This window comes from Aspergillus uvarum (genome assembly GCF_003184745.1).
Source record: "Aspergillus uvarum CBS 121591 unplaced genomic scaffold BO82scaffold_6, whole genome shotgun sequence".
In the NCBI taxonomy this organism is placed as follows: Eukaryota; Fungi; Ascomycota; class Eurotiomycetes; order Eurotiales; family Aspergillaceae; genus Aspergillus; species Aspergillus uvarum.
This window is the reverse complement of record NW_020291303.1, coordinates 86,145-111,933: the sequence shown is the minus strand read 5'-3', so window position 1 is coordinate 111,933 and position 25,789 is coordinate 86,145. Positions and strand designations below refer to the sequence as shown.

Here is a 25,789-nt window from a genome sequence, read left to right as displayed (position 1 = left end):
TAACAGCTAAAGCCATATATCAAGCAGAAAGTACATTTTGGTACAGGGGCAGCAAAGCAAAGTAAAGCAACCATCTTCAACAGCTCACCCTCGACCAATCACATTCCTCTTCACATTCACCCCAGACATGACCATCCTCCATCCATCTTTCTTCGGCATCTGCACTGTCAACTTGAGATTCTCCCGCGGGAAAAGCGTCACATAGTTATCAGACCAATAGACCGGCGCGAGTTCCTCGGCCGCGTCCTCTTGCTGGCTCGCCGCATCGACGACCGTCAAATGCATAAAGAAAGCCGGGACATCGGCCTTATTTTCCAGCGTCACTTCCAGGGTCGACCCATTCTCTCCCTTCTGCTTGACGATCACGCTCGCCAACACACTCGCCGTCCGCAGAGTGCTCAACCCGGTGAAGTCCGCGTACCGCGAGACCGGCGTGGTGTACCAGTTCGATTTGCCCCAGTCCAGCACGTCGTTCTCCTTGGTCACCCAGTACACATTGCGACTGAGCACTGACCCATTGAGGGCATCTTTGAGCAACAACCTCAGGAACCCGACTCCCTGTAGACGGCTCACCCCGTCCGCCACTTTAGCAACGGGAACCGATGCCCCCGGGTCGGTCTCCTCCACCCCCACCACCTGCTTGTCCACTGTCTTCCCATTGGCAGCGGTGATCAACTCCACCTCCACCACTCTCTTCCCCTTCTTACCCCCTCCAGTAAAGCGGGGCCCATTCAGATTGACCACGCGCACCTCCCTGCTCACATAGTCATAGGCAACGTGCTCCCCCCGCGCAGCCGCCGTCTTCGTCCCGAAGTACGCCCCCCCTGGACGGAGGTAGTAATCGAACAACTGCCAATGTAGACTCGGCCACGCACTGTTCAGCATCCAATACACCAGTCCCGTTGCCGGGCGTGCATAACTGCTGCTGGCAGCATTCTGATTGATCGCAAACCCCTCAAACACAGCCCGTGTAGCTTCGTAGTCCATCATTTGGGTCTTCTGGAGGTAGTCCTCCAACGAGGTGGGATCCCCATATCGACGGAAGAGCGCGGTGTTGTAGATCTTGCGGGTGTGAAATTCCCCGGCACCCCGCGGGGAGAGATGATACGACCCCGTGGACGGGTGGCTCCAGAGGGCGTGGAGGTCCGCAGGGGAGAGGAACTGAGTCAAAGAGGGCAAGGTGGGCGTCCCGACGCCGGGGCCTTGTTCGGACCCGAAGCCGTAGGCGGTCCCGGACTCGGTTATACCGGGCGTGTTGTTGGAGGTCCAGTAGTTGGGAGGTACCCAGTCGTAGGGGCCGAGCATCTTCATGCCCGATGGTTCCAGGCCAGACGGATTGCCGCGAGCGGAGGCCGAGGCGACGATGGGGTTGGTCCAGTTTGTGAGTTGGAGTGCGGCAAGGTATTGCCTGGTGGCGGATTCGTCGGGCCAGTAGTCGGATCCGAGGATGAAGGCGAGGAGTGAGGGGTGCGCTTGGAGGTAGGTGGATTCGTGATACATCTGCCGATAGGCGGTTATGTAGTCCGTTGTGGTCCATTGGTGGCCTTGGCCGTCAGGGTTGTACTAAAGGCAGTTCAGGGTTAGTAGAGTGATGGCTTGTGAGGATGAATGGATGTGTTTGCTTGGAGGTGAGAAGCATCGGGAGGTGGTTTGACATACATCCCATCCTTCCCACTTATCGCAACATTCCCATCCGGCTATAATCATGATTCCCATTTGGTCGGCCAGTTGATAAAACTCCGGGTGCTCGAGCTTGCCTTCGAGCCGGATAGTGTTGAGACCCATGTCGAGGACGTAGCGGAAGATGGTGCGGACGCGGTTCAGGTCGAAGCGGAGGAAGAGGTCGGGTGCGTAGCCCGCACCTCGCACATGGAAGGGATGACCGTTGATGCTGAACGAGAGGTCCTTGTCGGGGCTGAGCTGAGAGGTTACGTGCCGGATTCCAAAGGTTGTGCGCGGTGCCCGGTCCGAAATCGTCCCCTGAGGCGTGCTCACGTTGAGCTGAACAGCATAGAGTGGCTGACGGGCCCACACGGCAGGCCACCAAATCTGCGGGTTTTGTATGGTCACAGGGAATGAGATGGTTGTGTGCTCGTTGGCGTTGAGTCGGATATTGCCTGAGAACGGGATCCGCTGCTGCATGCCAACATCTTGCTCCGTCTCGATGATCCCTTGGAAGGATGCCTGGATGGATACGTTGTTCTGGTTGGTAACATCCGTGATGACTGTCGCCAAGACTCGCTCACTGGGTGCGGTCTTGAAGTCGGTGACAATTCGAATCGGGGACAAAGAAATAGGACCTGTTTGCTTCAGCTCGATATTGCGCCAGACACCAGTGCCATTATCTGGCGGCGCTGGGTTCCAGTCTGCGAAGCCTTGGCCAAAGTCGATGGAATAGTCTGTTGGGTGAGCTTGAACGAGAAGAGCGTTTTTCCCTGAGCGGACGTGCGGCGTTATATCATACTGGTGGCCGCCAAAGCTTCCTTGTTGATAGTCGCTTGAGGCTACTTGTACACCGTTGAAGTATATATCAGCCTTGGAAGAAATGCCGTGAGTGATGAGGAAGAGATGGCCGCCCTTAGGTAGAGGTTGTAGGCCGAACTCTTCACGGTATAGCCACGGGGACTGAAATTCGGATAGATCGACGTCGTTCATGTGGTCCGAGTAGAAGAAATCAGTCTCGTTGTAGACCCCGGCTTGAAGCAAGCCGGCCATGACGGTGCTGCGTGACCCGATACGGTGCCATGAGTTCGTCGTAGCATCAGGCTGCGAGAGCTTGCTGGCTTCTTCTCGGGTTTGGATCGAAGACTGAAGATACCAGCCAGGAATCGTGACCGAGTCACCGGGAGACAGACTGAATCCATATACCAGACAGAGAAGATTCAGAAGATAGAAGGAGATTAAAGAGTACATCGTGAAATTAGTCCAACCAATGATGTTTGTCTGCGAAAACTTGTAAATGCTGGCAAAGATGGTCGAAACTCTAGATGAGTTGAAAGGAGTGTAGGAGATGATAATGAAAGGTAGAGTTGATGGGCAGCGGTGACTCAAATGTCCCGTTAGGGAGAAACGGCAAAAGATGACACCACGGTCCTACACACCATGACGTCGGTTGTAGAGAGAGATTTTTCACTGATATCAAACTGCGAACTGAAGACACGCTCTGAGTCACATGTCGTCGGTAAAGACGGTTGGACTATATTGTCGGACACCGTGTTACATCGACTGAATTTCAATTCAGCTGTGAGGTAATTGAAGCCTAGACATGAAATTATGTCCAGGCAGATTGCATGATGCTATGTGACGCAAGTTGCTAATATTTTGAGTATAGAATGACGAGACACCCTTTTCGCTGGCAGACATCCCAAAATGTCTCGTCTCTCAGATCTAGAATGGAAGATCTATATTCCCTTCAAGATCCAAGTACCCCCTTGTAGACCTCGAGCCTTGCCATTGACTAACTTCACAGCTTGCCCACGGCTAGATATCAACTGTCCAGTAGCGCCCTCAATCTCCACAGACCCTGAAGTACCATTAGGTGCAGTTAATGTCAACTGCTGAAACGTCCCGGCTGCAGATTTCTGAAATTGAGTTGCGAATAGTCCCAGGCGTGTTTCAAACCCGGCTTGAACCTCGGTGAGATTACCAGGTTGAGGCTTGAACAACCAGGTCGAGCCAGCGGGACCTGTCAGACGCAGTCCCGCCGTGTAATATGTGAGAGCGGAGGTGGGACCCGTAGACCATCCGTGGGCATGGGACACTCGCGGTGTGTTTCGATAAGGAGCATAGACCAGTGATCCATCAGTTGAGTAACCTTCAATAAAAGTGGAGTTTGTCATGCGTGGGTCATCAAGCATAAAGCCCCACTGAAGGCGCAGAAGTTCTAGTGCTCGATCTGGTTCGTTGGCTAAGTAGTGCGCTTGCAGTTCAAACCCGCCGATAAAGGGAGAGACTGTTGACCCGGCTTCAGGTGCGGGTGCTCCATAAGGCCCCCACCGTGCCGCTAGAGCAGAAGAGATAGCCTCAGATTGATTAGAAGAAAGTGTTAGATTCGCTTTGATGGCCCAAGCATTGCCGTCTTGCGGGTGAAGTGTCGTAGTCTCGTTGTCTTTGTACAAGCTATTCTGTGCATCCCAGAGACGGGCGTTGGCAGCCGCTTTGATCCTCGATGCGGCTGTGCTCCAATTGCCCACGTTGGTGCGATCATTGAGAAAGCTTGCCAGAGAGATGGCGTCATTGAGGACGTAATAAAGGATCGCATTGGCTTCGATGTTCTATAACCCATCAGTAACGTGCTATTATCAAGTGTACATAGTTTTGTGTGGGTGCTAAGGCAGACTTACATGTCCTCCCATACCGAATCGTAGCCAGTCGGCACTGGCTGTGATATTGGCAAGACCCGAATCGTCCAGGCTCGACAATGCCCATTGTAGGCCTTTCTTGTATTGTCCCCAGTAACGAGTGATCCAGCTTCGGTCTCCAGTATATTGATAATAAGACGACGCGCCGATCAGACTGTGGAGGTGGTACGTGAAGCTCACAATATCCAAGAATGGCCTGCCTGCATAAGGGAGTTGACCATTGGCCTTTTGAAGCACAAACAAAGACTCCAAGGCTGTGCGAACACTTTCCAGATCCGCAGTGCTGACTGCCGCGCTTCCTATAGCAATTGACATATCGCCCGGCCAGACCAAGCGATCACGCTTCGCTCCATCAACGAGAGTAGTACTGCCGTTGGTGATTGTGTAGTTATTCCACCAGGAGTCGGTTTGAGGCAAAGTAATATTATCGGAAGAAGATATCACGCCCAACCAAATCAAGGAGTCTCCGGTGGTGGGATCAATCGTGCAGAGCTGCAAGGTATAAGCACCTGCATACCAGATCCGATTAATAAGCTCATCGCTGCTGTGGAAGTAGCCTTTGTAGCCGCGAAGATCTTGAGTAGGAGCCGCGGTGTAGTTGATGCTGAGACCATCAAGGGATATAATGGCGGTAGAATTATTCACAAGTGTAAGGTATCGGAACGCACCCCGAAGGTGCTTCTTGTCCGCACTGTAAGTTCCTGGTCCATGGCCCACTGAGAACCAGAGAGGCGAATCAAGACCAGCATCGCTGGTAGCATCGCACGCCTCGCTGCTGATCCACAGGCTCGACTCTGTGAAAGTAACTCCAAGTTGAGCTGCTCTAGCAGAGACCGAGGTGACATCCAGAGACACTATACCAGCTATATTGCGTCCAAAATCATAAGTCACGGACGACTTGCCATGGAGAGTTGTTTGATCAGCTGTAAGACCGACGAGAGCTTCAGGATTGTCCACAGTGCCGTTGACTTGATACACCAAAGAAGGATTCAGCGTTCTTGAATGTGGGGCAAGAATATATTCTTCAAAAGGAATGGCGTGCGAACCAATGGCCAGCAAGGCCGGAGTCAAGATCCAAGATGACCATAACATGTTGACTTTGTGATGGCTTCGTCTCCATGCAATTTTGAAGCCTCCTCTCTCTGGAGCAATTCTGGCGACTATATACGTCTTTCGCGAGCGACCTTGTCCTGACATCAGGGCAGACCTGACAATCCATGGTCGGGTAAGCAAATACCGAGTGCAAGCAGACTCGGTTGAATCCCCGACCGAGAAATGCCCAACCCCAGACCCCTCAGCTTTCAAATCCTGCAGAAAGTGGAGATCATGTCATTAGGATATGGGAATCTGTGTGGGGTATGCGGCAGAGGCGGCATCTCTCCCCTGAGCTTGCCGAACCCTGTCGAGTCGAGTATAACAAGAGGTGTGCGGCGAACTTGGTAATAGATCCCTGCGTTGTAGGACAGGAATCTCTTAGACACGGTCTTTTTGGCAAGTTCCATCTCCACAGTAAGTTTTCTCACAGCGCGGTAACAAGAAGTGACATGACAAACGTTGCCGAAGAAACCCCGGAGAGTTCAGCAGGTTGCATTTCCCCGCATTCTGTGGGGAAAGTCAAATGAGGAGGTAAGGTCGGCCTGATCAAAAGATATTTAGGCAACTGAGAATCGTATAACAAACTGAGCTTGGCTCTCTTACCTGCTCCTGTCTTGACTGCAGCATGGAAGAGTTGGCCCACAACCACTATTCAGCTCCAAGGAGCGAGCTGTCTAGATCATGAATGTCCTCCTTTCTCTTGATTCCTTCGGCAGACCGAAGGTCGGGAGGCGGTGAGGGACTTTCGGCCAGGGCGGTAGAATCCTGCCGGCAGTGCCAAGTTGGAGAGTGTCTACTTTTAGTAAGAAAAGAGAAGATGGAACCTAAACAGCCACCATTCACGATGCTGGTTTCAAACAATGATCGGGATCAAAGATGCTACAAAGCCTCGCTCACTTGCACATAGTAGGAAGATTTTTGCAGAGTCTGTACAGAGGCTGAGTCTGTTTCGATCGAATATGTCTCAGTTCTTTGTCTCGTTTGGAGGGCAGGGAAGGATCCTAGGATGACTGACGTCATTGAACAAGGCGCATTCCAGATCGCTCTCGATCCGATCGGTTTCGATCTCAATTCCTTCAGCCCCCCTATCTCCACCCGGGTTTAGGCGACATTGCTTCGCGTGCTCTGAGGCCATGCTCTGGAAAAGCGCGTTAGTCTTCTCACCACAATTTTCCAATTCGCTTCGTCTTCGCACAACGCGCGTCTGTCACCTTGCCAACGCCTGTCTGGATTTTTATCCTACCATGGCTCGTCCGAAGCGCAAGGCATCTAGCAGCTCAAATGCTCGATCAGAGTCCACCAATGGCACCTCACCCGCGACCAAGCGTGGAAAGCTCGACCTGTCGCGTCCGCATCCCCATGCGAAAGACACCGAGGATTTCGGCATCGTGCTTCGAGAATACTATCCACCTGAGATGTGCAATGAGCGAGTGCATGCTTATAACGATGGAACATTAGAACGACCAATTGAGGAGCTACAAAGGTCTTACGAAGATACATTGGAGGCGCGCGAATCAGTTCAAGCTGGTTCGGCGGTGGTACACTGGTTCAAGTCCGACCTACGACTGCATGATAATCGCGCGCTGCAGATGGCGTACCAGGTGGCCCGCGAGCACAAGGTCCCACTGATATGTCTGTATATTTTGTCTCCCCAGGACCTGACAGCGCATCTCTCCAGTCCAGCACGGGTTGATCTAACGTTGCGTACGCTGGGGGTGTTGAAGCGAGACCTGAACGAGCTGGAAATTCCCCTTTACATGGAGACACAAGAGAAGCGCAAGGCGATTCCCCAGCGTATTGTGGACCTGTGCAAGGAATGGGGTGCAAGCCACCTGTTCGCGAATATGGAGTACGAAGTCGACGAGTTGCGCCGTGAGGCAAAATTGGTCCGCATGTGCGCCGAGAATGGTGTGCGGTTTGAGGCAGCTCATGATGCCTGCGTTGTCACTCCTGGGAAGCTCCATAGTCAGCAAGGCAAGCAGTATGCCGTCTATACTCCATGGTTTCGCGCTTGGTGTGCGTTTCTCAAAGAGAACCCGGAATACCTCGAGGTGGCGGAGGAACCGGGATCTAACCCTGGAGATGCTCGGAAACATTTCAAGGAATTGTTTGACAGTCAGGTGCCCACAGCCCCTGAAAACAAGACTCTATCCAGCGAAGAGAGGGAGCGCTTTCGTCAATTATATCCGGAAGGCGAGCACGAGGCTCTACAACGGCTCGAGGCTTTCCTCGAGGAGAAGGCGAGAGACTACGGTGATCAGCGCAACTATCTGAGTGGAGAAACCACGTCCGTTCTCAGTCCATATTTTGCGTCAGGCTGTCTCAGTGCACGAACAGCTGTATACCAAGCACGTAAAGCGAACAAAGGCCTCCTTGACCGTAACCAACCGGGCTACATGTCATGGATAAGTGAGGTTGCTTGGCGTGACTTCTACAAGCACGTATTGGTCCATTGGCCGTACATTTGGTTCGTCTCTTTTTGAAAGCTGTTATTGCGAGTGCTCTGGCTGACATGAACCAGTATGAACAAATGTTTCAAGCCGGAATTTACGAATCTTGAATGGGAATACGACGAAGAACAGTTTGACGCCTGGAGCCAGGGCAAAACTGGGTTCCCAATTGTCGACGCTGCCATGCGACAGCTGAACCACGCCGCATGGATGCACAATCGTAGTCGAATGGTGGTGTCATCATTTCTATCCAAGGACCTACTGATTGACTGGCGGCGTGGGGAGCGCTATTTCATGGAGCATCTGGTTGATGGCGACTTTGCTTCGAATCACGGCGGATGGGGTTTCGGGTCGAGTACTGGCGTCGATCCACAGCCATATTTTCGGATCTTTAACCCGTTTCGACAGAGTGAGCGATTTGACCCCGACGGAGAATACATTCGGAAGTGGGTGCCGGAGCTTCGGGAGGTGGAGGGAAATGCGATTCATGATCCGTATGGACGGGGAGCTGGCGAGGTAGCCAAGAAAAATGGATATCCGCAGGCCATTGTTGATCACGGGAAGAGTCGAGATCGAGCGTTGGCGCGTTATAAAGCAGCTCAGGGCCATTGACCTGATACAGGCCTGAAGAAGTCAGAGATCGATATTTGAAGGGTCAGTGGGTCAAGCTTGGTATAGAGGGACTATTGTAAATAGAATTCTTAGCCAATCGTTTGGAATATCCCCTGTCAGTAACCGAGGTATATTTTGCGCGGTTGACTCACCGATTTCATGGACGGAGTTAGTCCCTCCAGGCAATCAATCACCATCCGGAAGGATTCAATAGCTGTCAGCTAGTAGTGGGATGCTAGAACTGAGTAGATGAAAGAACCTTAATTACACGTGTTGTGAGATGGTAAGTAAGTCAATCCTGGTTGTGGTTGCCACTCTGAATAAGTGGTGCGTGCGTGCAGAGTGCAGAGGGCAGAAATGCGGAGGAGGCGAGCATCCCCAGCAACTCCAGCAACTCCAGTTCCAGTTCCACCATCGGTCGGTTCCCCGCCGCCTTCCACTTTGTTTGACTGTTTCCAGCACTGGAACTACTACGTACGCATCCCCATCCCATCGAGAAACTTACTCTGAAGAATTCTTTCTTTTTTTTCTTAGCCAGCTACTGCTTCTTTCTGTCATCATACTCCAAATTTCACCATCGTATCCCACACCCCGTGATCAAATCAATGTGACTGTGCTTCCCCGCTCCGAACCGGCCGGCCTGGGCGACTGAGACTAGTGCCCTCGCTTTCGCTTCCTTCGTCTTGGCCAAACTGCTAACCTCTTTCTTGCCCGTGGTTCCTAGCGACCTGGCCAGCTCATTTCAATCCATCTCATTTTGATCGTCACCTTGACTACCCTCCGAACCCTCCCCAACCTACCAATGTCGGATTGAAATGGATCAGTCGGGGGACGCCCAGGCATCCAACGCTCCAGCAACCGCCGCCGAAGAGTCGACCAACGGAATCATCACCAAACGTCGTTGGCGGCGCAACCGGATCGCATGCGACTCCTGCCATTCGCGTCGCGTGCGCTGCGACCGGGCTTTTCCATGTTCACGCTGTCTGCGTAGCGATATTCGCTGCGAGTTCACTCGCGAACGTAGGAAAAGAGGCCGCATTGCCCGATCCCGACTAACGGAGACCAACGCGGTGCCGGAGAGAGCGACCCGCCCTGTCGACGACGAACAACCTGCGCTTCCGGTGTTGGCGGAGACAGCTGGCGCTCTAGGCCAAAGTGGCTCTCCTGTCTCAATTTCGCAACACAAATCCCCATCCACAAACGACATCGCCGCTTCGGCTCCGAGTATCGACGAGCGACGCTCCCAAGCAGAAGCTCCGCTCCCGCCTCGCAGACCTCGGCCCGGTGAGAACCCAACGGAGGAATGGTTATCTGCGACACATGTGTCGCCCGGCTCCTATGAACCTCTGGGAGGACTCGGCCTGGGCGAGGGACCTTTCCCTCGGATGTTTGACATTTGGCAAGGAGTTGAGTTAGCTGGTTATAGCGATCCTACCTCAACAGCATCCAAAGCCACCGGCATCGGGCAAACATCCGGGTCGGCCGTTGCAGCATTGAAATACCCGGTGCTTATGCCACTCATGCCGTTCCTCGAAGGAAATCTACCTCGCAAACTCGTGTTCGATCTTCTGGAATTATATTTCACCAGCGCCTTTTCAACTCATATGCACCCAGTCTGTCATCACATACATTGCTATGTCCTACGAAAGGCATCCTTCTTCAGTCGGGAGACACCTCGTTCCAGCAGTCCTGCTCTTCTAGCCAGCATGCTCTGGGTTGCCGCGTTGGATGACCGTGCTTTTGCCTTGCCCATCTCCCCGCCACAGCGCAAGAAGATCTGCCAGTTTCTGTGCGCCCTGACAATTAGACTACTTCGCCCGTTGATTCACGTTTCATTCAAGGATTCAGAGGGCGCAACCGTGAGTGAGGCCGCATATGCTGGGCTCGGACCAGAAGGTCCGCCGACCACCGTTCATCATCCGTTCGAAGCTGGAGGAGACGATAGGGGCCTTGTCGGTCCAGCGGGTTCGTTGGACGATGTAATCACTTACATCCATGTGGCTTCGATAATTTCATCGAGCGAACAGAAAGCTGCCAGCATGAGATGGTTGGTCTACCCATAATTTTAACAAGCTGTGTATGCGGTGCTAATCTGTTCCAGGTGGCATGCAGCATTTACTCTAGCCCGAGAGCTCAAGCTGAATCAAGAGATCGAGGTAGTGCCTAATGAGGATAGTCACCAGACGGATGGCTCTAGTCCGTCGTTCGATTATTCGTTGGCGGGCTGGAGTGGCGTCGACACCGGCCCCTTTTTTGATTACTCGAACCCTGCTCGGCCAAGCCTGAATTGCGTATGCGATCGGAGCCACGATGTACGTACCACAATCACCGAAGAGCATCGCGAGGAGCGGCGACGGACATGGTGGCTACTATACATCATGGATCGTCACCTTGCGCTTTGCTACAACCGTCCACTAGCATTGCTCGATGCAGAGAGTGAAGACTTACTTTTGCCGCTGGACGAGGGATCATGGCAAGTGGGCAATATCCATAGCAACAGCCCCAAGACCGACGGACCACAATGTCTGCTATCTGGTGAGAAGAACAAACGCCGTGTCTTCCCCAACTTTGTCTGCCACGATCATTCGATTTTTGGGTTTTTTCTGCCGCTGATGACTATCACTGGCGAATTGATAGACCTGAATCAAGCACGGAATCACCCAATGCTTGGCACGCGATTTAATGGGAAAGATGCATGGGATAACCACGTCAGTGAGGTATTACGACAGCTTGAAATCTATAAAGCCAGTCTCACGACCTTTGCGGCCATCGCCTCTGATCCTGATGGCCCTATGCCTGGTGCTTTCCCTCCCAAGCCCGATCAGCAGCCGACCGAAGCTTCGCTTGCGCAAGCCTATGCGTGGCATACACAGACGGTGATATCTTACGCGTCGTACCTGGTTCATGTGCTCCACATATTGCTTGTAGGGAAATGGGACCCGGTGTCACTTATCGAGGACAAGGACTTCTGGACGTCTTCCCCTGCATTTGCTTCAACAATCTCCCATGTGTTAGAGGCTGCAGACTCTGTGGGTCATATTCTACGCTATGATCCTGACATCAGTTTTATCCCTTACTTCTTTGGAATCCAACTTCTACAAGGCAGCTTTCTTCTGTTGCTGATCGTGGAGCGATTGCAGAAGGAGGCGGGGGAGGGGATTCTTAATGCGTGCGAGGTGATGATCCGTGCAACGGAATCATGTGTTGTCACCTTGAATACGGAATACCAGCGAAATTTCCGGCAGGTCATGCGGAGTGCAGTGGCTCAGGCGCGCGGGCGCCCAGTCAATTACAGCGAGATTCGACACCGACGCAAAGCTGTGTTAGCGTTGTACCGATGGACACGAAAGGGCACGGGGTTGGCCCTGTGAGGTTAGACGACACGACCTCCTCGGCTCTACTAATGTCTCGAAGTGGCAAGGATCTTAAACTATTTGCAGGGATTATATCTAGCCCGTTTCCCCCTTCCCCTTTCCCCGGAGTGATATGCAGGCACATGCTGCATGGTCGTAGCTCTTCGACCTAACAGCCGACCGACCTGCAACACTAGTAGGAGTGGGGAACTGTCTGGTCCAGATGCGGTGTCCGGGGAACACGGCAGGTACCAGCTGATTCTGACCTCGACTGCAATTGTGCTTTGTATATATTAGATGAACCAGTGAATGTACACATCATGAGAGCAAGTCCCGAGGCCATGAAGAGAGTACTGAGTAAGATAGTAGTATGATATGTAGGGCTCTTTTCTTTTCTCTTCGTAAACCACCAACAGACAGGAGAGGTGCGAAGGCATGGAGTACATTGGCTGATGTTTAACCGACCCCATCTGGGGATGTGAAAGCCGATGCGCAAACACACTCTGGCGGTCGGCAAATATGGACAGGATCAGTTGACCAGTTGACTTTTCCCCGCAACCCCAGACTTCAACCCCAAAAAACGGCCCGCCTTTTCCTTTCTCTCCCACTCGGTCCGAGCTCTTCAAACTCTCGGTTAATTACCATCAAAAGGACCGAGATCATGCAGGTGCACGGTGCCAGATGGTGCCAGACGCCATCATCTCCGATACTCCTGCTCGGCTGGGTTGACTGAAAACCTGGGGGAGTTGGAATTGTTCGGTTAAAATGGCTACCCCGGGGAACTCGAAAATCATGCTTCCTTGTGATCAGATCTCGTCTCTATCGAATCACTATTACCCTTGCGCCCTTTTTCATTTTACCGATCGCATATCCATCGTGGCCGCCATGCTGTACTTGTTCAAGCTGCATCTCCACCACCGCTTTGAATCATGTTTCGTTCAAGCTGTTTCCCGGAGTTTATCCTGCTTTGCGCAGGTTATAAGCCTGCTTTCCCGCCCCGTGCTTTTCCCCGGAGAGGTTTTGCAGTAGCTCTCGAAGCATTCGCAACCGAAGGGTTCATCTTTACCCACAACAACAGCAAACTACTGAACGCGTCAATGCTCATCTTGCAATGAGCGCGAGATTCTGACTGCAATCTATACAACGAGTCACCCTCCTACCATCTATTCTCGCGAAAGATACCGACGCAATGCTCGACACCGATTTCTCTACAGACGTGCCGATGTGGTTCCCATTGGATTCATTAGACAACCAGGCTTTCGCTCTGGACTCGGAGCTTGTCGGCGAAGACTTGTATGGGAATCAGCTGGGTGTCGATGAGTTCGACCTCTCATCTGCCCATCTGTTGAGCCCTGAGCTTTGCGCCGAATATGAGTCGGCAATGGCACAAGCCGCTTCGGGCCAATTTCGGATTCCCCATGCATCAGGGATGCCAGATACACCAGCTTCCTCAGGATTCGTGGATAAACTCACCTCGATGTAAGTCTGCCAGAGCAATCTAAATCCTCCTCCACCAAATTTACTCCTAGGGGCCGGGCTTGCAGCAAGCCAGGAATCTCCCTGCACACGGGCTGACTGGAACCCCTCCGACTACTAGATTTGAAGAATCCACTTTCAACACCACACCCGATTCGAAGTCTTTCCCCGCCCACCTCTCCCTCGATGACCTCCTGCGCTCGACCTCCCAATTAGCCACCGAGCGAGCCCTCTACATGAATATCCCTGGAGCTATCTCGTCACCGCAGTCGTCATCGCACGATAGCTTCAGCGCCGTGCGCCCATTCGGCCAATCGTCCGTCGCGCAGGAGCCCTGCAGCTCGCCAGGAATGAGCCATCAATCATACAGTGGGAGCGAAGGAGACTGGGAACGGGAGTACAACTTGAGAGAGCCCGCACAGTACTATCGGCTTCCAGACATGGGACTGTCGGACAGCCTGCCGCTCCCTTCCTACCCCATCGACGGGGTGATGATGTCTGAGCCTCCGTTCAACGACCCACACCTACCTGCTACTGCATTACAAACAGGTTCGGAGCAGAATTGCAGCCGCGGGGCCAAAGGCAAGGGCAGGGCAGAGTACACTGGAATGAATAATAACAATGGACTGAAATCCCTCAATGCGATGGACGGACTGACCCCACTGGAAATGCCTGACGGGAGCACCCGGTTCACCGCAAATTGGCTCCCCGTGGACCCTGAAGGGGGCTTTACAATCCGAGACCCCTCCGTCGACCATTTTGCCCATGTCAACGACGACCCTCTGGACATCGACCCGATGATGGAGGGCTATGCGCAGAACGCGTTCATCTCGGTCCCCACGGACGTTGGTTTTTCTTGAGAGACCGAGAGACAACTCCGAGATCAGCAAAAATAATTCAAGCCAAGGACTTCCGACCCGAAGAAAAAAAAGATTGCAGATCGGGTAATGATGATAGGGAGGTGGCTTTCGGAGCACCGAGGGGACACCACACCACAAGCACGCGCACGACGCTAGCTTTACTAGCCTCGATCATGCCTAGTGCCTGCAATAGCAGTCAAGGCGACCGACCCTGGACCGATGCGGGGGCTCAACCACGCGCCGTCGCCATACGTTCCAGGGTTTGTCCCCCGAATCGAGCGAGTTAGTCGACCGAGAGCAACTCGGGTCAAAGGCCAACAGTTGATTGCTTTGCACGCTGCGTGCGTGTGCTTGCTAAATTGCTTTGCTGTGGACTAACGTACCGACCTTCCTCCCCCCTCTCGCCCCCGCGGACCATTCTCCACATCTGGCAATGGGCACAATCGCATGTGACCGGATGGACCCATGATGCCTCCATCCAACGGATAATTATCAACCAATTCCACCGTCACCGTCATGGGCCCAAAATTTCCCGCCCGCCCGCCGCCCCCGCGTTACCCAGACAATCCAAACAACACCTTGCCGACCCGCCTAGATTAAACCTTGACCATGCGCTCGCTCACCCTGGCTTTCTCAGCATCTGAATCTAGAGCAAAGCCATCCAGCGTCTAGCCACCACACTCACCGACTCACCACGGAATAATATGCACACGCATATTGAGCTGCTGACGCAATTGTGGGCTGTCGCGCCGCGCCTAGCGAGAGGGCTCTTGCTCCCTCCCCGCTTTTCCCTGCACTGCTGCCTACTATTCTCTGAGCTAGTGGTTGAGCTTCGCGTGGTGCCCTGGACACAACCGCTTTTCCAATCTTTCTTTCTCCGAATGAGATCATGTGAACGTGCTCACATCTGTCCTACTGACTGGACTCCTTAATATGCCTTTATCTCTGGAAGATGCTTTCAGTGGGATTTTGCACTAGGATCGCATTTAACCCGAGCTGGCGGCAGCTACTGGCATGCCTCCCTCCGCATCTTTCGAATCTGTATATAGATAACATCAACCACGAAGAGCAATTTCTTGTACAAAGACCAGCACTAGAGAGACGAAATTCAAACGGTGTCCATTGTGCACTTACAATCCGATCCGTAGATAATAAGTCTCCCAAATACAGTTTCCATATTTGTAATTGCTGAGCTTTTGTCCCGAGTTATGTTTCCTCGGATAAGCCGCGACACTAAGGCACCAAGTGTGCATAGGGAGCATCACCGCATGAAAACATTCAAGTATTTGCAACTCTCATATCGTACATTCGAGGCAAACAAATTGAAAATAAAATCGCCTCAGGATGCTGCCTGTAACCCTGCCTAAAAACAAACAAAGAACGCCAGGACCGATTCCATTTTGCTCGCTCGCTGTGAACAATCGAGATACTGAAATAAAGAAGATCGTAAGGGGAGGGGACAATTTCGTCCACCTCGGTGGGATTATTTCACCCCCCTTCCGTCCGCACCGACGAAGAGGGACACTGATTCGAGAAGACTGGGAACGCAAAGCGGCGCCCGATGTACGCGAACAGCTCCGCCATCGACTGCTTCTCGACCATGCCGTCGGGGAAGTTGTCGAAGGCGGTGCGGAGCACGAACATGACGCGCGAGACCAAGCACCCGGGGACCATCTGGGTGTAGTACTTCATGCTGCGGCAGATGTTGCAGGCGAACTCGTAGCGCTCCTGCAGGCCGAGCACGTCGACCAGCCCGGTGTGGGTGGCGGTGATGACGAGGTTGAGCGCCCAGTAGTAGCACATGGACGTGGCGAGTAACAGATCCGGGTAGACCAGGTTGGTGGCTACGGTGATTTGCATCGTGCTGGGATCGCGACACCGGAAGACGGGAAAGACGTCCGCCCCGCGACCGTCGGCCTCGCTCTTCCGTGTGTTGGGATGGACATCAAGACCGCACTCCTCGCGTGGTCCGCCGCCGGCGTATGTGTCGGCGTAGGTCCGCTTCCATGTCTGGAGCATGCTTTGCAGTTCATGGGCACGGACCCAGATTGCGGACTGCATTGTGACTAACTCGGATGGCGAGACGGCCGGATTTCTCAGCGCCGCTTGGAGATCGTCGATCTGCGAGAGGTAGCCTGGAGTATGAACGGCAACGTCGAGGAGATGTTGAAGGATGTCTTTTGGCGGTCCGTCGCATGACCAGGGCACTGTCAGCCATTCTTCTGAAGACAAGAATGTCGGCTTGCGATGCACCAACGCGGCAGTAACCTATAGACTTTCGGTTAATCCAGCTCAGACGTCAAAGCCAGGACAGGAGGTAGTCGCCTACCCAGTATAGTCGCAGATCAACAAACAGAGATCGCTCGACTCCATGCCGGTGGCGATAAGGGGTTCGTGCCCGCAGTAGCGCCAAGCCACCCAGCTGGTGTCGAAAAATGGAAGTGACCGACGTTTGTCTGAAAGCCTTTCACAATAGTGAGTGTGCTGTCTTAACTCCTGCATAGATGACCAAAAACATACTTCAATGATGGTAGACAGTAAGACTACGAGCAGGAGCTCGGTCGATTGATTCCCCTGGGGTTCATTCAACGCCGTCTGGAGAAGATGAAGTACTTTGATATATTTGGAATTGCCTGCCACCTCAAGAGCCTTGTTATGATACTGTCTCCCGGCAAATGTGAGTGATGCTGCTTCGAAAGCCTTGTAGAGGATTGGAGACAGTATTCGCATCTCTTTGGCCTCACGTAGTGCAATGGTGCCGCTGACATTGACCGGACTGAAGTTATCAATCAAACGTTCGATGAAGAACTCTATTGCAACACCAGCTGCCATGGGGTCTGTTAGAGCATGCTTTTCTTTCAGAAATAGAGAAGACCCGTGAACTAGACCGTCGTAAGCGGCAGGGCAGAGTAAATGGGAGTGAGGAAAGAGAGAGCATACTTCGCTGACAACTCTGGCCTTCGTGATCCTCGCCCAAGACGATAGCATCGCGAGGGATTAAAGATAGTTTCTCAGAGTCTTCCACAGACAGATCTGAATCCTCAAGTGCATCTTCATCGTCCCAGTCGTTCAGCTTTCGATCTGTATGAAGTGGTCTCCTCCTTGATAGAGGCCCTTCCTCAGCTTTCAAAGCGGGGTTGTTGGCCAGCTGACGAGCCTCCGCCAGCTGCTGCTTCAAGCTCTCACAAGAGCGTAGCAAGTTGTCAATAAGAGTGGCTTGTTGAATATACTGGCGGTCTCGCTTGCTGGTGCCATAATCACATTCCGAGGGTGTGCCCCGTAAACAGCATGCACCGCATGGTTTGACACGATCGCACTGTTATGGTATGCATTAGTACAAAGCTGCGGATGAATGAGAATGTGGTTGGAACAAGATGGTAGTGGTGAATGCCTCGCATAGGTGTTCAGTGTAGTGTGGTGTGGATATACCTTGACTTTGCGTTTATGGCAATTTAAGCATGAATAGGTGGGTCGGGCTTTCTTTCGCGCAGCCGCTTTGCTTGGTGCGGGAGGGTCAAGTTGATCCTTTTTCGGGCGATTCTCCAAGGTACCGTTGCTCATTGCAGTCGAAGGGTTCAAAGTTTATGCGGCTCACCACCTGTGTTTGCGGGGGAAAGGCGTTGCTGAAGATTCGTGTTCGTGCCAGCTCAGGTCGTGGTCTTTATGCGAAAGTGATGCAGGCTGGAGTTCGGATTGTTGACGAACAAAGTCTATTGTCAGAATCATGGGATGGATGGAGAGAGACCTCCAAAGTCCGAACGTGCAACCACAGGCTAAGAAGCAGTAGTAACGGTCATCGAGCACCGCCAGTGGTGGCTTACACCAGGAGAAATGACGACGAGACCTTCGATTTTGCAAGGGTGTTCTGTGGAGTGCTCTGGTTCCGGGGGCGGGCTGGATCCGTGGTTCAGCAAGACGAAAGACCTGAAAGCTTTCAAAGCATGCCCGCGCGATCAGTTGATTATTTGAAATGTGCTGTCTAGCCCGGCCTTTGCCTCTCCCCACTTTCTCGCAGCGACCTGGTGGCGGCCCCAATGATTCGACCAGCCGAAGGGATAGCAGGCAGGCGCCGTTCCAAAAGCCTTGTGGATCAATCACATCGAGGCTGAGGACTCAGCATATACCGGTATTCAAGGCGTCAATCATTGCCCAAGATTGCTGAGGGTGCCATGGTAGTTTGCACCGTTGCGATTTGGAATCAATTTCCGTCGCTAGTTCGAAGGGAAAGGGACTCTCCCCGTAGCCTGAGGGAGAGATCTGATTGCCGCCGGGTCGGGCCTGATTAGTCAATCGAGAGACGGTGATCCAGGGGTGCCAAGGAAGGTGATTCCCCCTATGTCGATCAAGCATTGTGCAGAGATCAGCGCTCTTCGTGTGATGCGATAGCCTCTTTGAGAACCAGTGATGATATGGAGCGTGTTCGATCACATTGTTATTGCCAATCTAGTCCAAGAACCGCCAGACAAATGGCATATCGAAGACAAGTCCCGTTTTCTGGCTCTCTGTCACCACAGAATAGGAGGTGGGTTTTCTACTGGTTTGGCGATCATCGCGGCAGGCAACGAACACGAACCCTGCCACATCGAAGATCGTCGCTGTCAGCCATTTCCAGGAAATCCCTCGACATTGCTGCATCATACCTAATCGGTCATAGCGTCTTGTTTCATGCATAATAACGTTGAGATACCAGGCCAGTGACATCCCTACCTACACAAGCAGCTGGGTTGTCAGCTTATTCCGTCCCATCACGAGTGAGGTATGCCCTTGCAGTCATTGCAAACAAGTGTGGTCACTGTTGCATTTTTCCTTCGTACTCAAAGGCGCCCACTCATGAATAGTGCGAGGAGTGAAAATAGATAATTCTTTGCTTGGTGCAGGTGGATGAGGCTGGGAGAGTACTAGGTAGTACTACGCGGGAGGAAAACACAGGCCGCGAGGTTTCGTGGTCTTCGTTTGGCTTCAGTCAAACAAACAAACACTGTCATAGAGAAAGCAAGATTCTACAGAGAAGTAAACAGGGAAGACTCTTCCTCTCTCCTCTGTCCGAGACACCGCACAGGCTTACAGTACTGCAGGTCTACGATAATGGTGAGTTCAGCACACGACCTCAAAAGTTTAATGACAAGCATTGACAATCAGTCTTCAAGGATGAAAGCGATACACTCAATCCAGTCGATTTCTGGACACATACTGTCTCCATACATCCTGGCTTTGTGGGATTTCTCCATGACACGCATCCAAGAATAAGGGTGACCTTGTCATCATGTTGATTTATGGTAGGACTGTGAGTTTATTGTGTTATGTTGATGATCCGAATTTTGCACTGTCTGTTGCATGCAACTTTTGTTGACGCGAAAGCAGGCATCTCGTCTGACGGAGGTATCCTTCAAAACAATCGAAGATCATTTATTCTATATAACCAATTCTACGTCAGCCGATTTAGCTGCAACATCTGGCAAACCATACACCTAATTGGAACCATATAGAGCTAGTTATGAGCTGGTGAGTCAATGGAAAACCACTCATCTCGCTATAATACCACACCCAGCATTAAATAACCCCTGACAACATAGTGTCAGGCATCGATGTAGTGTCATGCACCGATCTTCCGTCGACTCTTCTCGCTCCGGCACACGTCTAATGCCCTCCACCTCTGATCTCCGCCCCATCGGCCACGCATACCTAGCCTCGACGCTCGCTTTTCCCATGCTCGCGCTTGATCGCCGTGAAACTGCAATCCCACGTACGGCGTACATAACACCTTCCATGAGGATCCGACAACTCATTCTGATTAGACAGCATAGCCATCTGCATCGGCTTCTGCGCCCACCTCCTCGTCAAGGTGTATACTTAAGACGGGAGTCACGTCTAGGTGACAGAGGTCATAATAAGTCGAGAAAAACCACCTTGATGGAAGCACAGGTCGGGGGCGAATCTGGTTCTGTTGGCCGCGTATGCAGCGTCGGTGACAAAGCGCATGGGATGATCGTCCGATGTGGAAGGGGTCTGTTGCCGTACAGAAAGCACTTATCTTCCAGCAGACCTTGACTAAAGCGACATCAACTTATACTCCCGGTGGATGCCAAGATTCTTCTCTTGATGGTCCCGTTGGCGAACTCATTTTCGTTATGAGCTGGACGGACCACAGCGGCATGTGGAGATGGAAGACTCTCACTTGAAATTGACCAGCCACATAACGGGCTAGCCATTTAAATGATTTGTTGTAGCAGGCATCGGGATTTTGAAAGTACTGCAAGCTGGAGACCTTTTCGAGGGCCTTAGCTGCGGTTGGACTATGAACATAACCACAATAGAGACGGCTCCAACCTCCTCACCTTAGTGAACACACTCGCAAAAATCAACAACACGAGCTCAGTCTCATTCTTCGTTCCAGCAATCCGATTAAGCCCCAATGGAAAGCGTCCTGGCAGCTTTGTTCAGGAGCTGGTGAGGTATCGAGTGTTGAACTCCATGACTCGCAATGCCAGGAACATATTCTGCACACTTGAGGCTGCAGAGATATTCTTGCAGGTTTAGAGCTCGTTATCACGCCGTCTCACACCTCATCCTATTGAGCAGGTTACCCCGCGTTTTAGCGGATCCCCGAATGAGATAGGAAATTGGAACAAGCCCAAGCCACATCTTCCTGTGCATTGCGGCTTGACGGGAGATGAAAAATCCGGCGCCTCCACAAGTGTGGATCAGCCCAGGCGGACTACTCGGTATTTGCAATACCGTTCTTATTTTCGAGACACGCATCAGCCCTACGAGTCTTAGCATCTGCAGAACCACTTGTCCGCTTGGAGCCCCCCACCCCTTAGTTGGGGGTTTTCACTCCCTTGTGCTACTCAATATAAAGGCTACGGTTGCCTGCTCTTCTCCAGGGTCCGAGAATCAAGCTTACAACCAACACTTGCACCCGCTATGTTGACCGACTGTCTGGTTATGGATTGTCGCACTCAGCTTGCAACTATCGTTCCTTGATTGCTTATATGACAAACGGACACCTCATCAGGACTGCTAAGGTATTGGAGTGTTTCTTGCCAGAGTAGGAAACCCATCGAACGACAACTCGTTGCCATGGGCAAGCCCGGTCGTGGTCGTGAGCCAGCCAACTTGATCGGATCTATCGAGCAGACTTACAAGGAGGCTCGAGTCATCATGCTCGTGTGTCTCGCATCGTGGCTTGTGGGTCAACTTAGATTCAGTTTCGCGTGGCTATTCTTCGTCCTTGCGGCCAGCCGCACCTACTCCAATGTGTCCATGAAGCGTATGCAGCGAGTTGTTCGGGACGAGTGCCAGCGCTATCACGCTACCAAGATCCTGGCCCACGGTGAGACTATCAATTGGGTAAATGGAATCCTCCAACGTCTCTGGCACATGAATCAAGCTCAAATAAGTGAACAAATTGTCCGCTATGTGAATGATGGCCTCGCTCGTCGTACCTGGACCGAGCCTGACACACCGCCCCAGGAAGTCATTCTTCATTCGCTTGCCTTGATTGAGTTGCCGCTTCAAATGACGCGAGTATTTGTCCATCGCAAGCCCTTTTCGCCGAATCTGATCTTTGAAGGCCGCTTCGAAGTGAACCTAGCACCACATGGGACCGATCACCATGGTTTACTGGAAGTCTTTGAGCACCCGCTCATTGATCTCACGATTGTTCGTGATATTGACGAACACTATCGCCATCATTATCACAGCCATCATCACCACAATCTCGCTGTGCAGGTGCGACAGTTCACTAGTCAAGGGTCACTACGGATCGAGTTGGACCTGGAAGGCGAACAGCCCGCCTTGCTCCAGCCGCACATTGAGCTACAGGAGCAGCCGAAGATGGATTGCACGATCAAGTCGATCAGCCAACACCATTTCCCATTCCATTTCGCCCACCATGTCGACTGGCGCCGAGTGGTGGAGATGCAGCTACGCGAAGGACTAGGATGGGCCTTCCGTCGACCACTGCCTCTAGGGGAAAGGTGGCTGATCAAGATGATGACGTGGTGGTGGCATATTCTCAACTAGGCTCGTGACGATCCCGCTTCATGATTTATCCCCGGAGCGGTGGAGGATTTTGTTCAGCCCTGGAGGATCTCAAGGCCATAGGGCTGAAAACAGGTGTGTCGGCGATCGCGAATCAAATGGACAGAAACGGTGTTGCCTATTGCCCACAATGGCTCCCGTATGCGTATTGAAAAATACGGTCGGCAACCGCCCCCGGATCGAATTTGCCGAGGCCAACTCTGGGATGACCCACGCCGGGTGGCTGGAGAAGCTCACACTTTAAATAACGCCTATTTGCGACCTCGGCTGTGAAGCGAGCTGTTGCTGTTGCTTTGCTGCAGCTGCAGCTGCAGCTCATTGCACTTTATGCTCCGTATGTGCTATACTCATATTAGCGAATGCTGTTTCAAGCTGGGAGGTGCTAGTCTTGAGTGGCTCCAATTATTTTCATTTCGCCCCTTGTTTTAATTACTCTCCATGGTTTCACCGAGGTTCGATGGACTTCTCTCCGAAGGTAATGTGTGTTAATGTGATGAAAAGCGCACACAGGCCTACAGGCGGCCTACGGACCAACGATAAGCTATGACGATGATCAGGTGATGACCAGTGGCGAGAATAACAAATGGAAACAACATTTTGGGATTTCCCCAAGAGGTGGGAGGAGGGAGGGAAGAGAGAGAAAGAGACTGTGGACTGAAGCGGCAAGCGGACTGATGTCATGGTGTAGTCAGTTTTGGGTCTCAGGCACCGCCCACAATCCCATCCAACCCACACCACACTCAACTCACTGCATCATCGTTGGATTTTCCTCTTCCGCATTCTTTTTCCCTCCCATCTTTTATCCTCATCCGCTTATTCCCATCCCATCCCATCCCACCACATCCCACCATCACCACCAACCCCTCCCTCCGCTACCCGCTACCGCTAAAACTGCATATCGCACGTTTATTCGGTCTTCAATGTGGCTTTCCAATTTGGGTTGACCTAGCCCCCTTTGTGTGTGATGACTGAGGTCTGACACCTGCTGGACGGAACGTGTTTCACCACTCCCTATCACCTACTACACTAGTATCTTATGCTTAGCATCCATCCATGTCGCCCAGCAACTATCCATCGATTCAACCAACCCGCTCTCTTTCCCAGTCGGATGAGCTGATGGTAGGTGAATCCCTGATCCTGCATCTTGATTCATCCTTCCCCAACTTGTAATACTGGATTGTTGACCGATCACATCCTCCCCGTAGAATGGCCCTTACTCGCCTAAGATCCAAGCACACTCTGGGCACGATGCATCCAACGAGACTTCGGCTGAGGCGTGTCAATCAGTGGCCGAGTATCTAACTGATACGTCGAACTATCATCATGATATGCTCTACGATCTCTTCGAGGTCGTGCGATCGACGGTTCCCAGCCATGCAGACGCCCTGCTAAAACTCATCCGAAGTCGCGCCTCCATAGAAGAGGTGCGTTCCTATCTGGACCAGACTCTTGCCGAGATGCACGCTGCCGGGAAGGACTCGCATGCGCTGCAACAACTTTACGGCATCTGGCAAGGGATTGAGGTGGAAAGTGAAGCACCCAAGTTTCGACCCATGATGATGGATATCCGGTATCTGACGGGGAATGCTCCCTTTCGGGTACCCGCGAAGCCTTGGACCAGCGTCACGGATGATGACGACCTCGTATCCCATCTAGTTTCCCTGTATCTGACTTGGGACTATCCGTTCTTTGCATTTATGGACCGCAAGTCCTTCCTGAAGCACATGGCGATGGGGAATGTGGATTCCGACTTCTGCAGCCCATTTTTAGTCAATGCGCTGCTCGCCAACGCATGCGTGAGTTCAGACAATCTGCCCGTCGCCCTTGGCCTGTTACTGAAGTTGTGAGATGGCACCGACACAGTACTACTCACCCTATTCCGAGGCGTACACGGTTCCAGGGGATGTGAGGACGAAAGGTGCGGACTTCCTCGCGGAAGCGGAGCGCCACATGAAAAGACACCAATTCGAAAAGGGCAATGACATTCGACTACCGACCCTGCAAGCGATCCTTCTCCTCTACGAGAGGTAAGTTCCCCACTCATGTAACTGTCCTTGTCATTGCGAATCCTTCGGTGCCTGATCATCGAAATGTCTTCTAGATATTCCGTCTCAGGAAATGGTGATCATGGCTACGCCATGCTACATCGTGCCATCGAAATGGCAGAGTCTCTAGGGATTATCAATCATAAAAGGCGAGAGCTCAAGACATCGCAGATGTCTGAAGACATGATTATGTCCATCAAGCGGACCGCTTGGGGCCTCTATCAAATCGACACGTAAGTCCCGATCGACCTCTTCAAAAGAATTTTATGGACTAAACATTCTCGCACAAATCCTATCACAGGGTTGTTCACACGAACTTCCTCAAGCCAAGTCGCGTGAACTCAGTGAGCATTGACCGGATTGCGCGGGATGACGCAGGCGCAGGAGATATATGGACTCCCTACCCCCTACCTCGCCCCGCCCGGCTATCTTATCTGAGTCAGTACTTCGATGATGCTTGTCAGCTGTCTGACATTGCCCGTGACATCTCTCGGAGCTTGTCCAAGGAAGGGAACTCTGCTCCCGGTTACAATCAGCGCAAACGGGAGCTCTATCTGCGGCTCCGCAAATGGCAGCGGGGGCTTCCGCCGTGTTTTGATCCAGCTGAAAAGCCCGCTCCCCATATCATCCTCCTCTGGTTGGTGCCGTCCCTTCTTCCCCTGTATGGCCAAGCTGATGAGGGTAACAGGATGCGATATCACACACTAGTGATCAATCTTTGCTTCGATGCCCTCGGCCCCAGTGCACGATTGTTCCATCAGAACGAAACGTCCGACGCCAAAGATCAGTTCAACCCGTTTGCCATTGCCATCTCGTCCGCGCGATCGATTGCCTCTCTCGCTCGACTCCAGCGAACTGAGTTCGGGATGGAACACGCCCACCAGTTTGCCATGTACGCAGTGAATCTCGCGCTGTTTGCTCTTCTCGAGCAGAAGAGCTTCGATATCCTTGACCAAGACTTCCTGGCTTTGACCAGTGCCTTTTCTATTATTGCCTGTCGGTCCCAGGTGGGCCGCAACCTGTTTCATCTTTTCAAACTGTCCGTGCGCTCTCGCAACCAGGGATCGAGAGTCGCACGCTCCACGGATGTCCCTCCCGGTATCAAGGAATTGTTCCGGCAGGACTCGGAATCGCAACAGCCCGATCGATGGGACCACTACGCCGAGGGGTTGACCAAAGCTGACGTTGACCCCAGCTACATTGATGGGATGGGAAGCGAAGTGGAGTCGTCGGCGGCGACTGGGATGCATGATATGCTCGAGCGGTATGAGCGACTGAGCCTAGGGAAAGAGGAAGGATGGGGGGCACGTTCTCGGAGAGGGATGTTCTGATTGCTGTGCCTGGGCATATGATTTACAGGACAGCAATTTGTATATATGCTAGGAAGTACAGTACATAGCAAGCATGACTCAATGATGATGCCGGTGTAAGATAGAAGCAATACAACAAGACTGTTGCCACGGAAAGATAAACACAACTGAGCGGTGATGACTA

The 25,789-nt window shown here is 52.4% G+C and overlaps 11 protein-coding genes across 11 annotated transcripts; 8 read left to right on the top strand and 3 right to left on the bottom strand.

Annotated features, from left to right (window-relative positions):
- Positions 1-69: 69 nt before the first annotated feature.
- BO82DRAFT_327135 (putative glycosyl hydrolase) lies at positions 70-2,715 on the bottom strand (the record flags this gene model as incomplete). The annotated part of the gene is made up of 2 exons (XM_025632949.1): positions 70-1,563; positions 1,660-2,715. The coding sequence occupies 2 exons, from the start codon at positions 2,713-2,715 to the stop codon at positions 85-87; spliced, it is 2,535 nt and encodes an 844-aa protein (XP_025495724.1). The 3' UTR covers positions 70-84.
- A 444-nt stretch (positions 2,716-3,159) lies between these two features.
- Positions 3,160-5,453, bottom strand: BO82DRAFT_327130 (putative alpha-L-rhamnosidase A; the record flags this gene model as incomplete). The annotated part of the gene is made up of 2 exons (XM_025632948.1): positions 3,160-4,274; positions 4,344-5,453. The coding sequence occupies 2 exons, from the start codon at positions 5,451-5,453 to the stop codon at positions 3,402-3,404; spliced, it is 1,983 nt and encodes a 660-aa protein (XP_025495723.1). The 3' UTR covers positions 3,160-3,401.
- Positions 5,454-6,538: 1,085 nt separating this feature from the next.
- Positions 6,539-8,589, top strand: BO82DRAFT_350858 (deoxyribodipyrimidine photo-lyase PHR1). The gene is made up of 2 exons (XM_025634259.1): positions 6,539-7,923; positions 7,978-8,589. The coding sequence occupies exons 1-2, from the start codon at positions 6,701-6,703 to the stop codon at positions 8,516-8,518; spliced, it is 1,764 nt and encodes a 587-aa protein (XP_025495722.1). The 5' UTR covers positions 6,539-6,700; the 3' UTR covers positions 8,519-8,589.
- Positions 8,590-9,118: 529 nt separating this feature from the next.
- BO82DRAFT_327124 (Zn(II)2Cys6 transcription factor) lies at positions 9,119-12,199 on the top strand. The gene is made up of 2 exons (XM_025632947.1): positions 9,119-10,565; positions 10,620-12,199. Exons 1-2 carry the CDS (start codon positions 9,334-9,336, stop codon positions 11,887-11,889), a joined length of 2,502 nt encoding a protein of 833 aa, XP_025495721.1. The 5' UTR covers positions 9,119-9,333; the 3' UTR covers positions 11,890-12,199.
- An 842-nt stretch (positions 12,200-13,041) lies between these two features.
- On the top strand, positions 13,042-14,254 carry BO82DRAFT_389203 (uncharacterized protein). Its single transcript, XM_025638437.1, has 2 exons — positions 13,042-13,350; positions 13,469-14,254. Exons 1-2 carry the CDS (start codon positions 13,061-13,063, stop codon positions 14,205-14,207), a joined length of 1,029 nt encoding a protein of 342 aa, XP_025495720.1. The 5' UTR covers positions 13,042-13,060; the 3' UTR covers positions 14,208-14,254.
- A 1,380-nt stretch (positions 14,255-15,634) lies between these two features.
- On the bottom strand, positions 15,635-17,972 carry BO82DRAFT_162400 (Zn(II)2Cys6 transcription factor domain-containing protein). Its single transcript, XM_025630266.1, has 5 exons — positions 17,637-17,972; positions 17,148-17,523; positions 16,728-17,089; positions 16,537-16,671; positions 15,635-16,475 (listed from the first exon to the last, which is right to left on the bottom strand). Exons 1-5 carry the CDS (start codon positions 17,766-17,768, stop codon positions 15,696-15,698), a joined length of 1,785 nt encoding a protein of 594 aa, XP_025495719.1. The 5' UTR covers positions 17,769-17,972; the 3' UTR covers positions 15,635-15,695.
- A 431-nt stretch (positions 17,973-18,403) lies between these two features.
- BO82DRAFT_162405 (uncharacterized protein) lies at positions 18,404-18,914 on the top strand. The gene has a single exon (XM_025630267.1). The coding sequence runs from the start codon at positions 18,617-18,619 to the stop codon at positions 18,878-18,880; it is 264 nt and encodes an 87-aa protein (XP_025495718.1). The 5' UTR covers positions 18,404-18,616; the 3' UTR covers positions 18,881-18,914.
- Positions 18,915-19,623: 709 nt separating this feature from the next.
- BO82DRAFT_162444 (uncharacterized protein) lies at positions 19,624-20,475 on the top strand. The gene has a single exon (XM_025630268.1). The coding sequence runs from the start codon at positions 19,803-19,805 to the stop codon at positions 20,253-20,255; it is 453 nt and encodes a 150-aa protein (XP_025495717.1). The 5' UTR covers positions 19,624-19,802; the 3' UTR covers positions 20,256-20,475.
- A 556-nt stretch (positions 20,476-21,031) lies between these two features.
- Positions 21,032-22,463, top strand: BO82DRAFT_162331 (uncharacterized protein). Its single transcript, XM_025630264.1, has one exon. The coding sequence runs from the start codon at positions 21,288-21,290 to the stop codon at positions 22,230-22,232; it is 945 nt and encodes a 314-aa protein (XP_025495716.1). The 5' UTR covers positions 21,032-21,287; the 3' UTR covers positions 22,233-22,463.
- Positions 22,464-22,690: 227 nt separating this feature from the next.
- On the top strand, positions 22,691-23,416 carry BO82DRAFT_162352 (uncharacterized protein). The gene has a single exon (XM_025630265.1). The coding sequence runs from the start codon at positions 22,811-22,813 to the stop codon at positions 23,192-23,194; it is 384 nt and encodes a 127-aa protein (XP_025495715.1). The 5' UTR covers positions 22,691-22,810; the 3' UTR covers positions 23,195-23,416.
- Positions 23,304-25,626, top strand: BO82DRAFT_371448 (fungal specific transcription factor domain-containing protein; the record flags this gene model as incomplete). The annotated part of the gene is made up of 6 exons (XM_025637272.1): positions 23,304-23,373; positions 23,538-24,046; positions 24,114-24,277; positions 24,352-24,528; positions 24,597-24,932; positions 24,984-25,626. 6 exons carry the CDS (start codon positions 23,304-23,306, stop codon positions 25,624-25,626), a joined length of 1,899 nt encoding a protein of 632 aa, XP_025495714.1.
- Between the last annotated feature and the right edge of the window lie 163 nt (positions 25,627-25,789).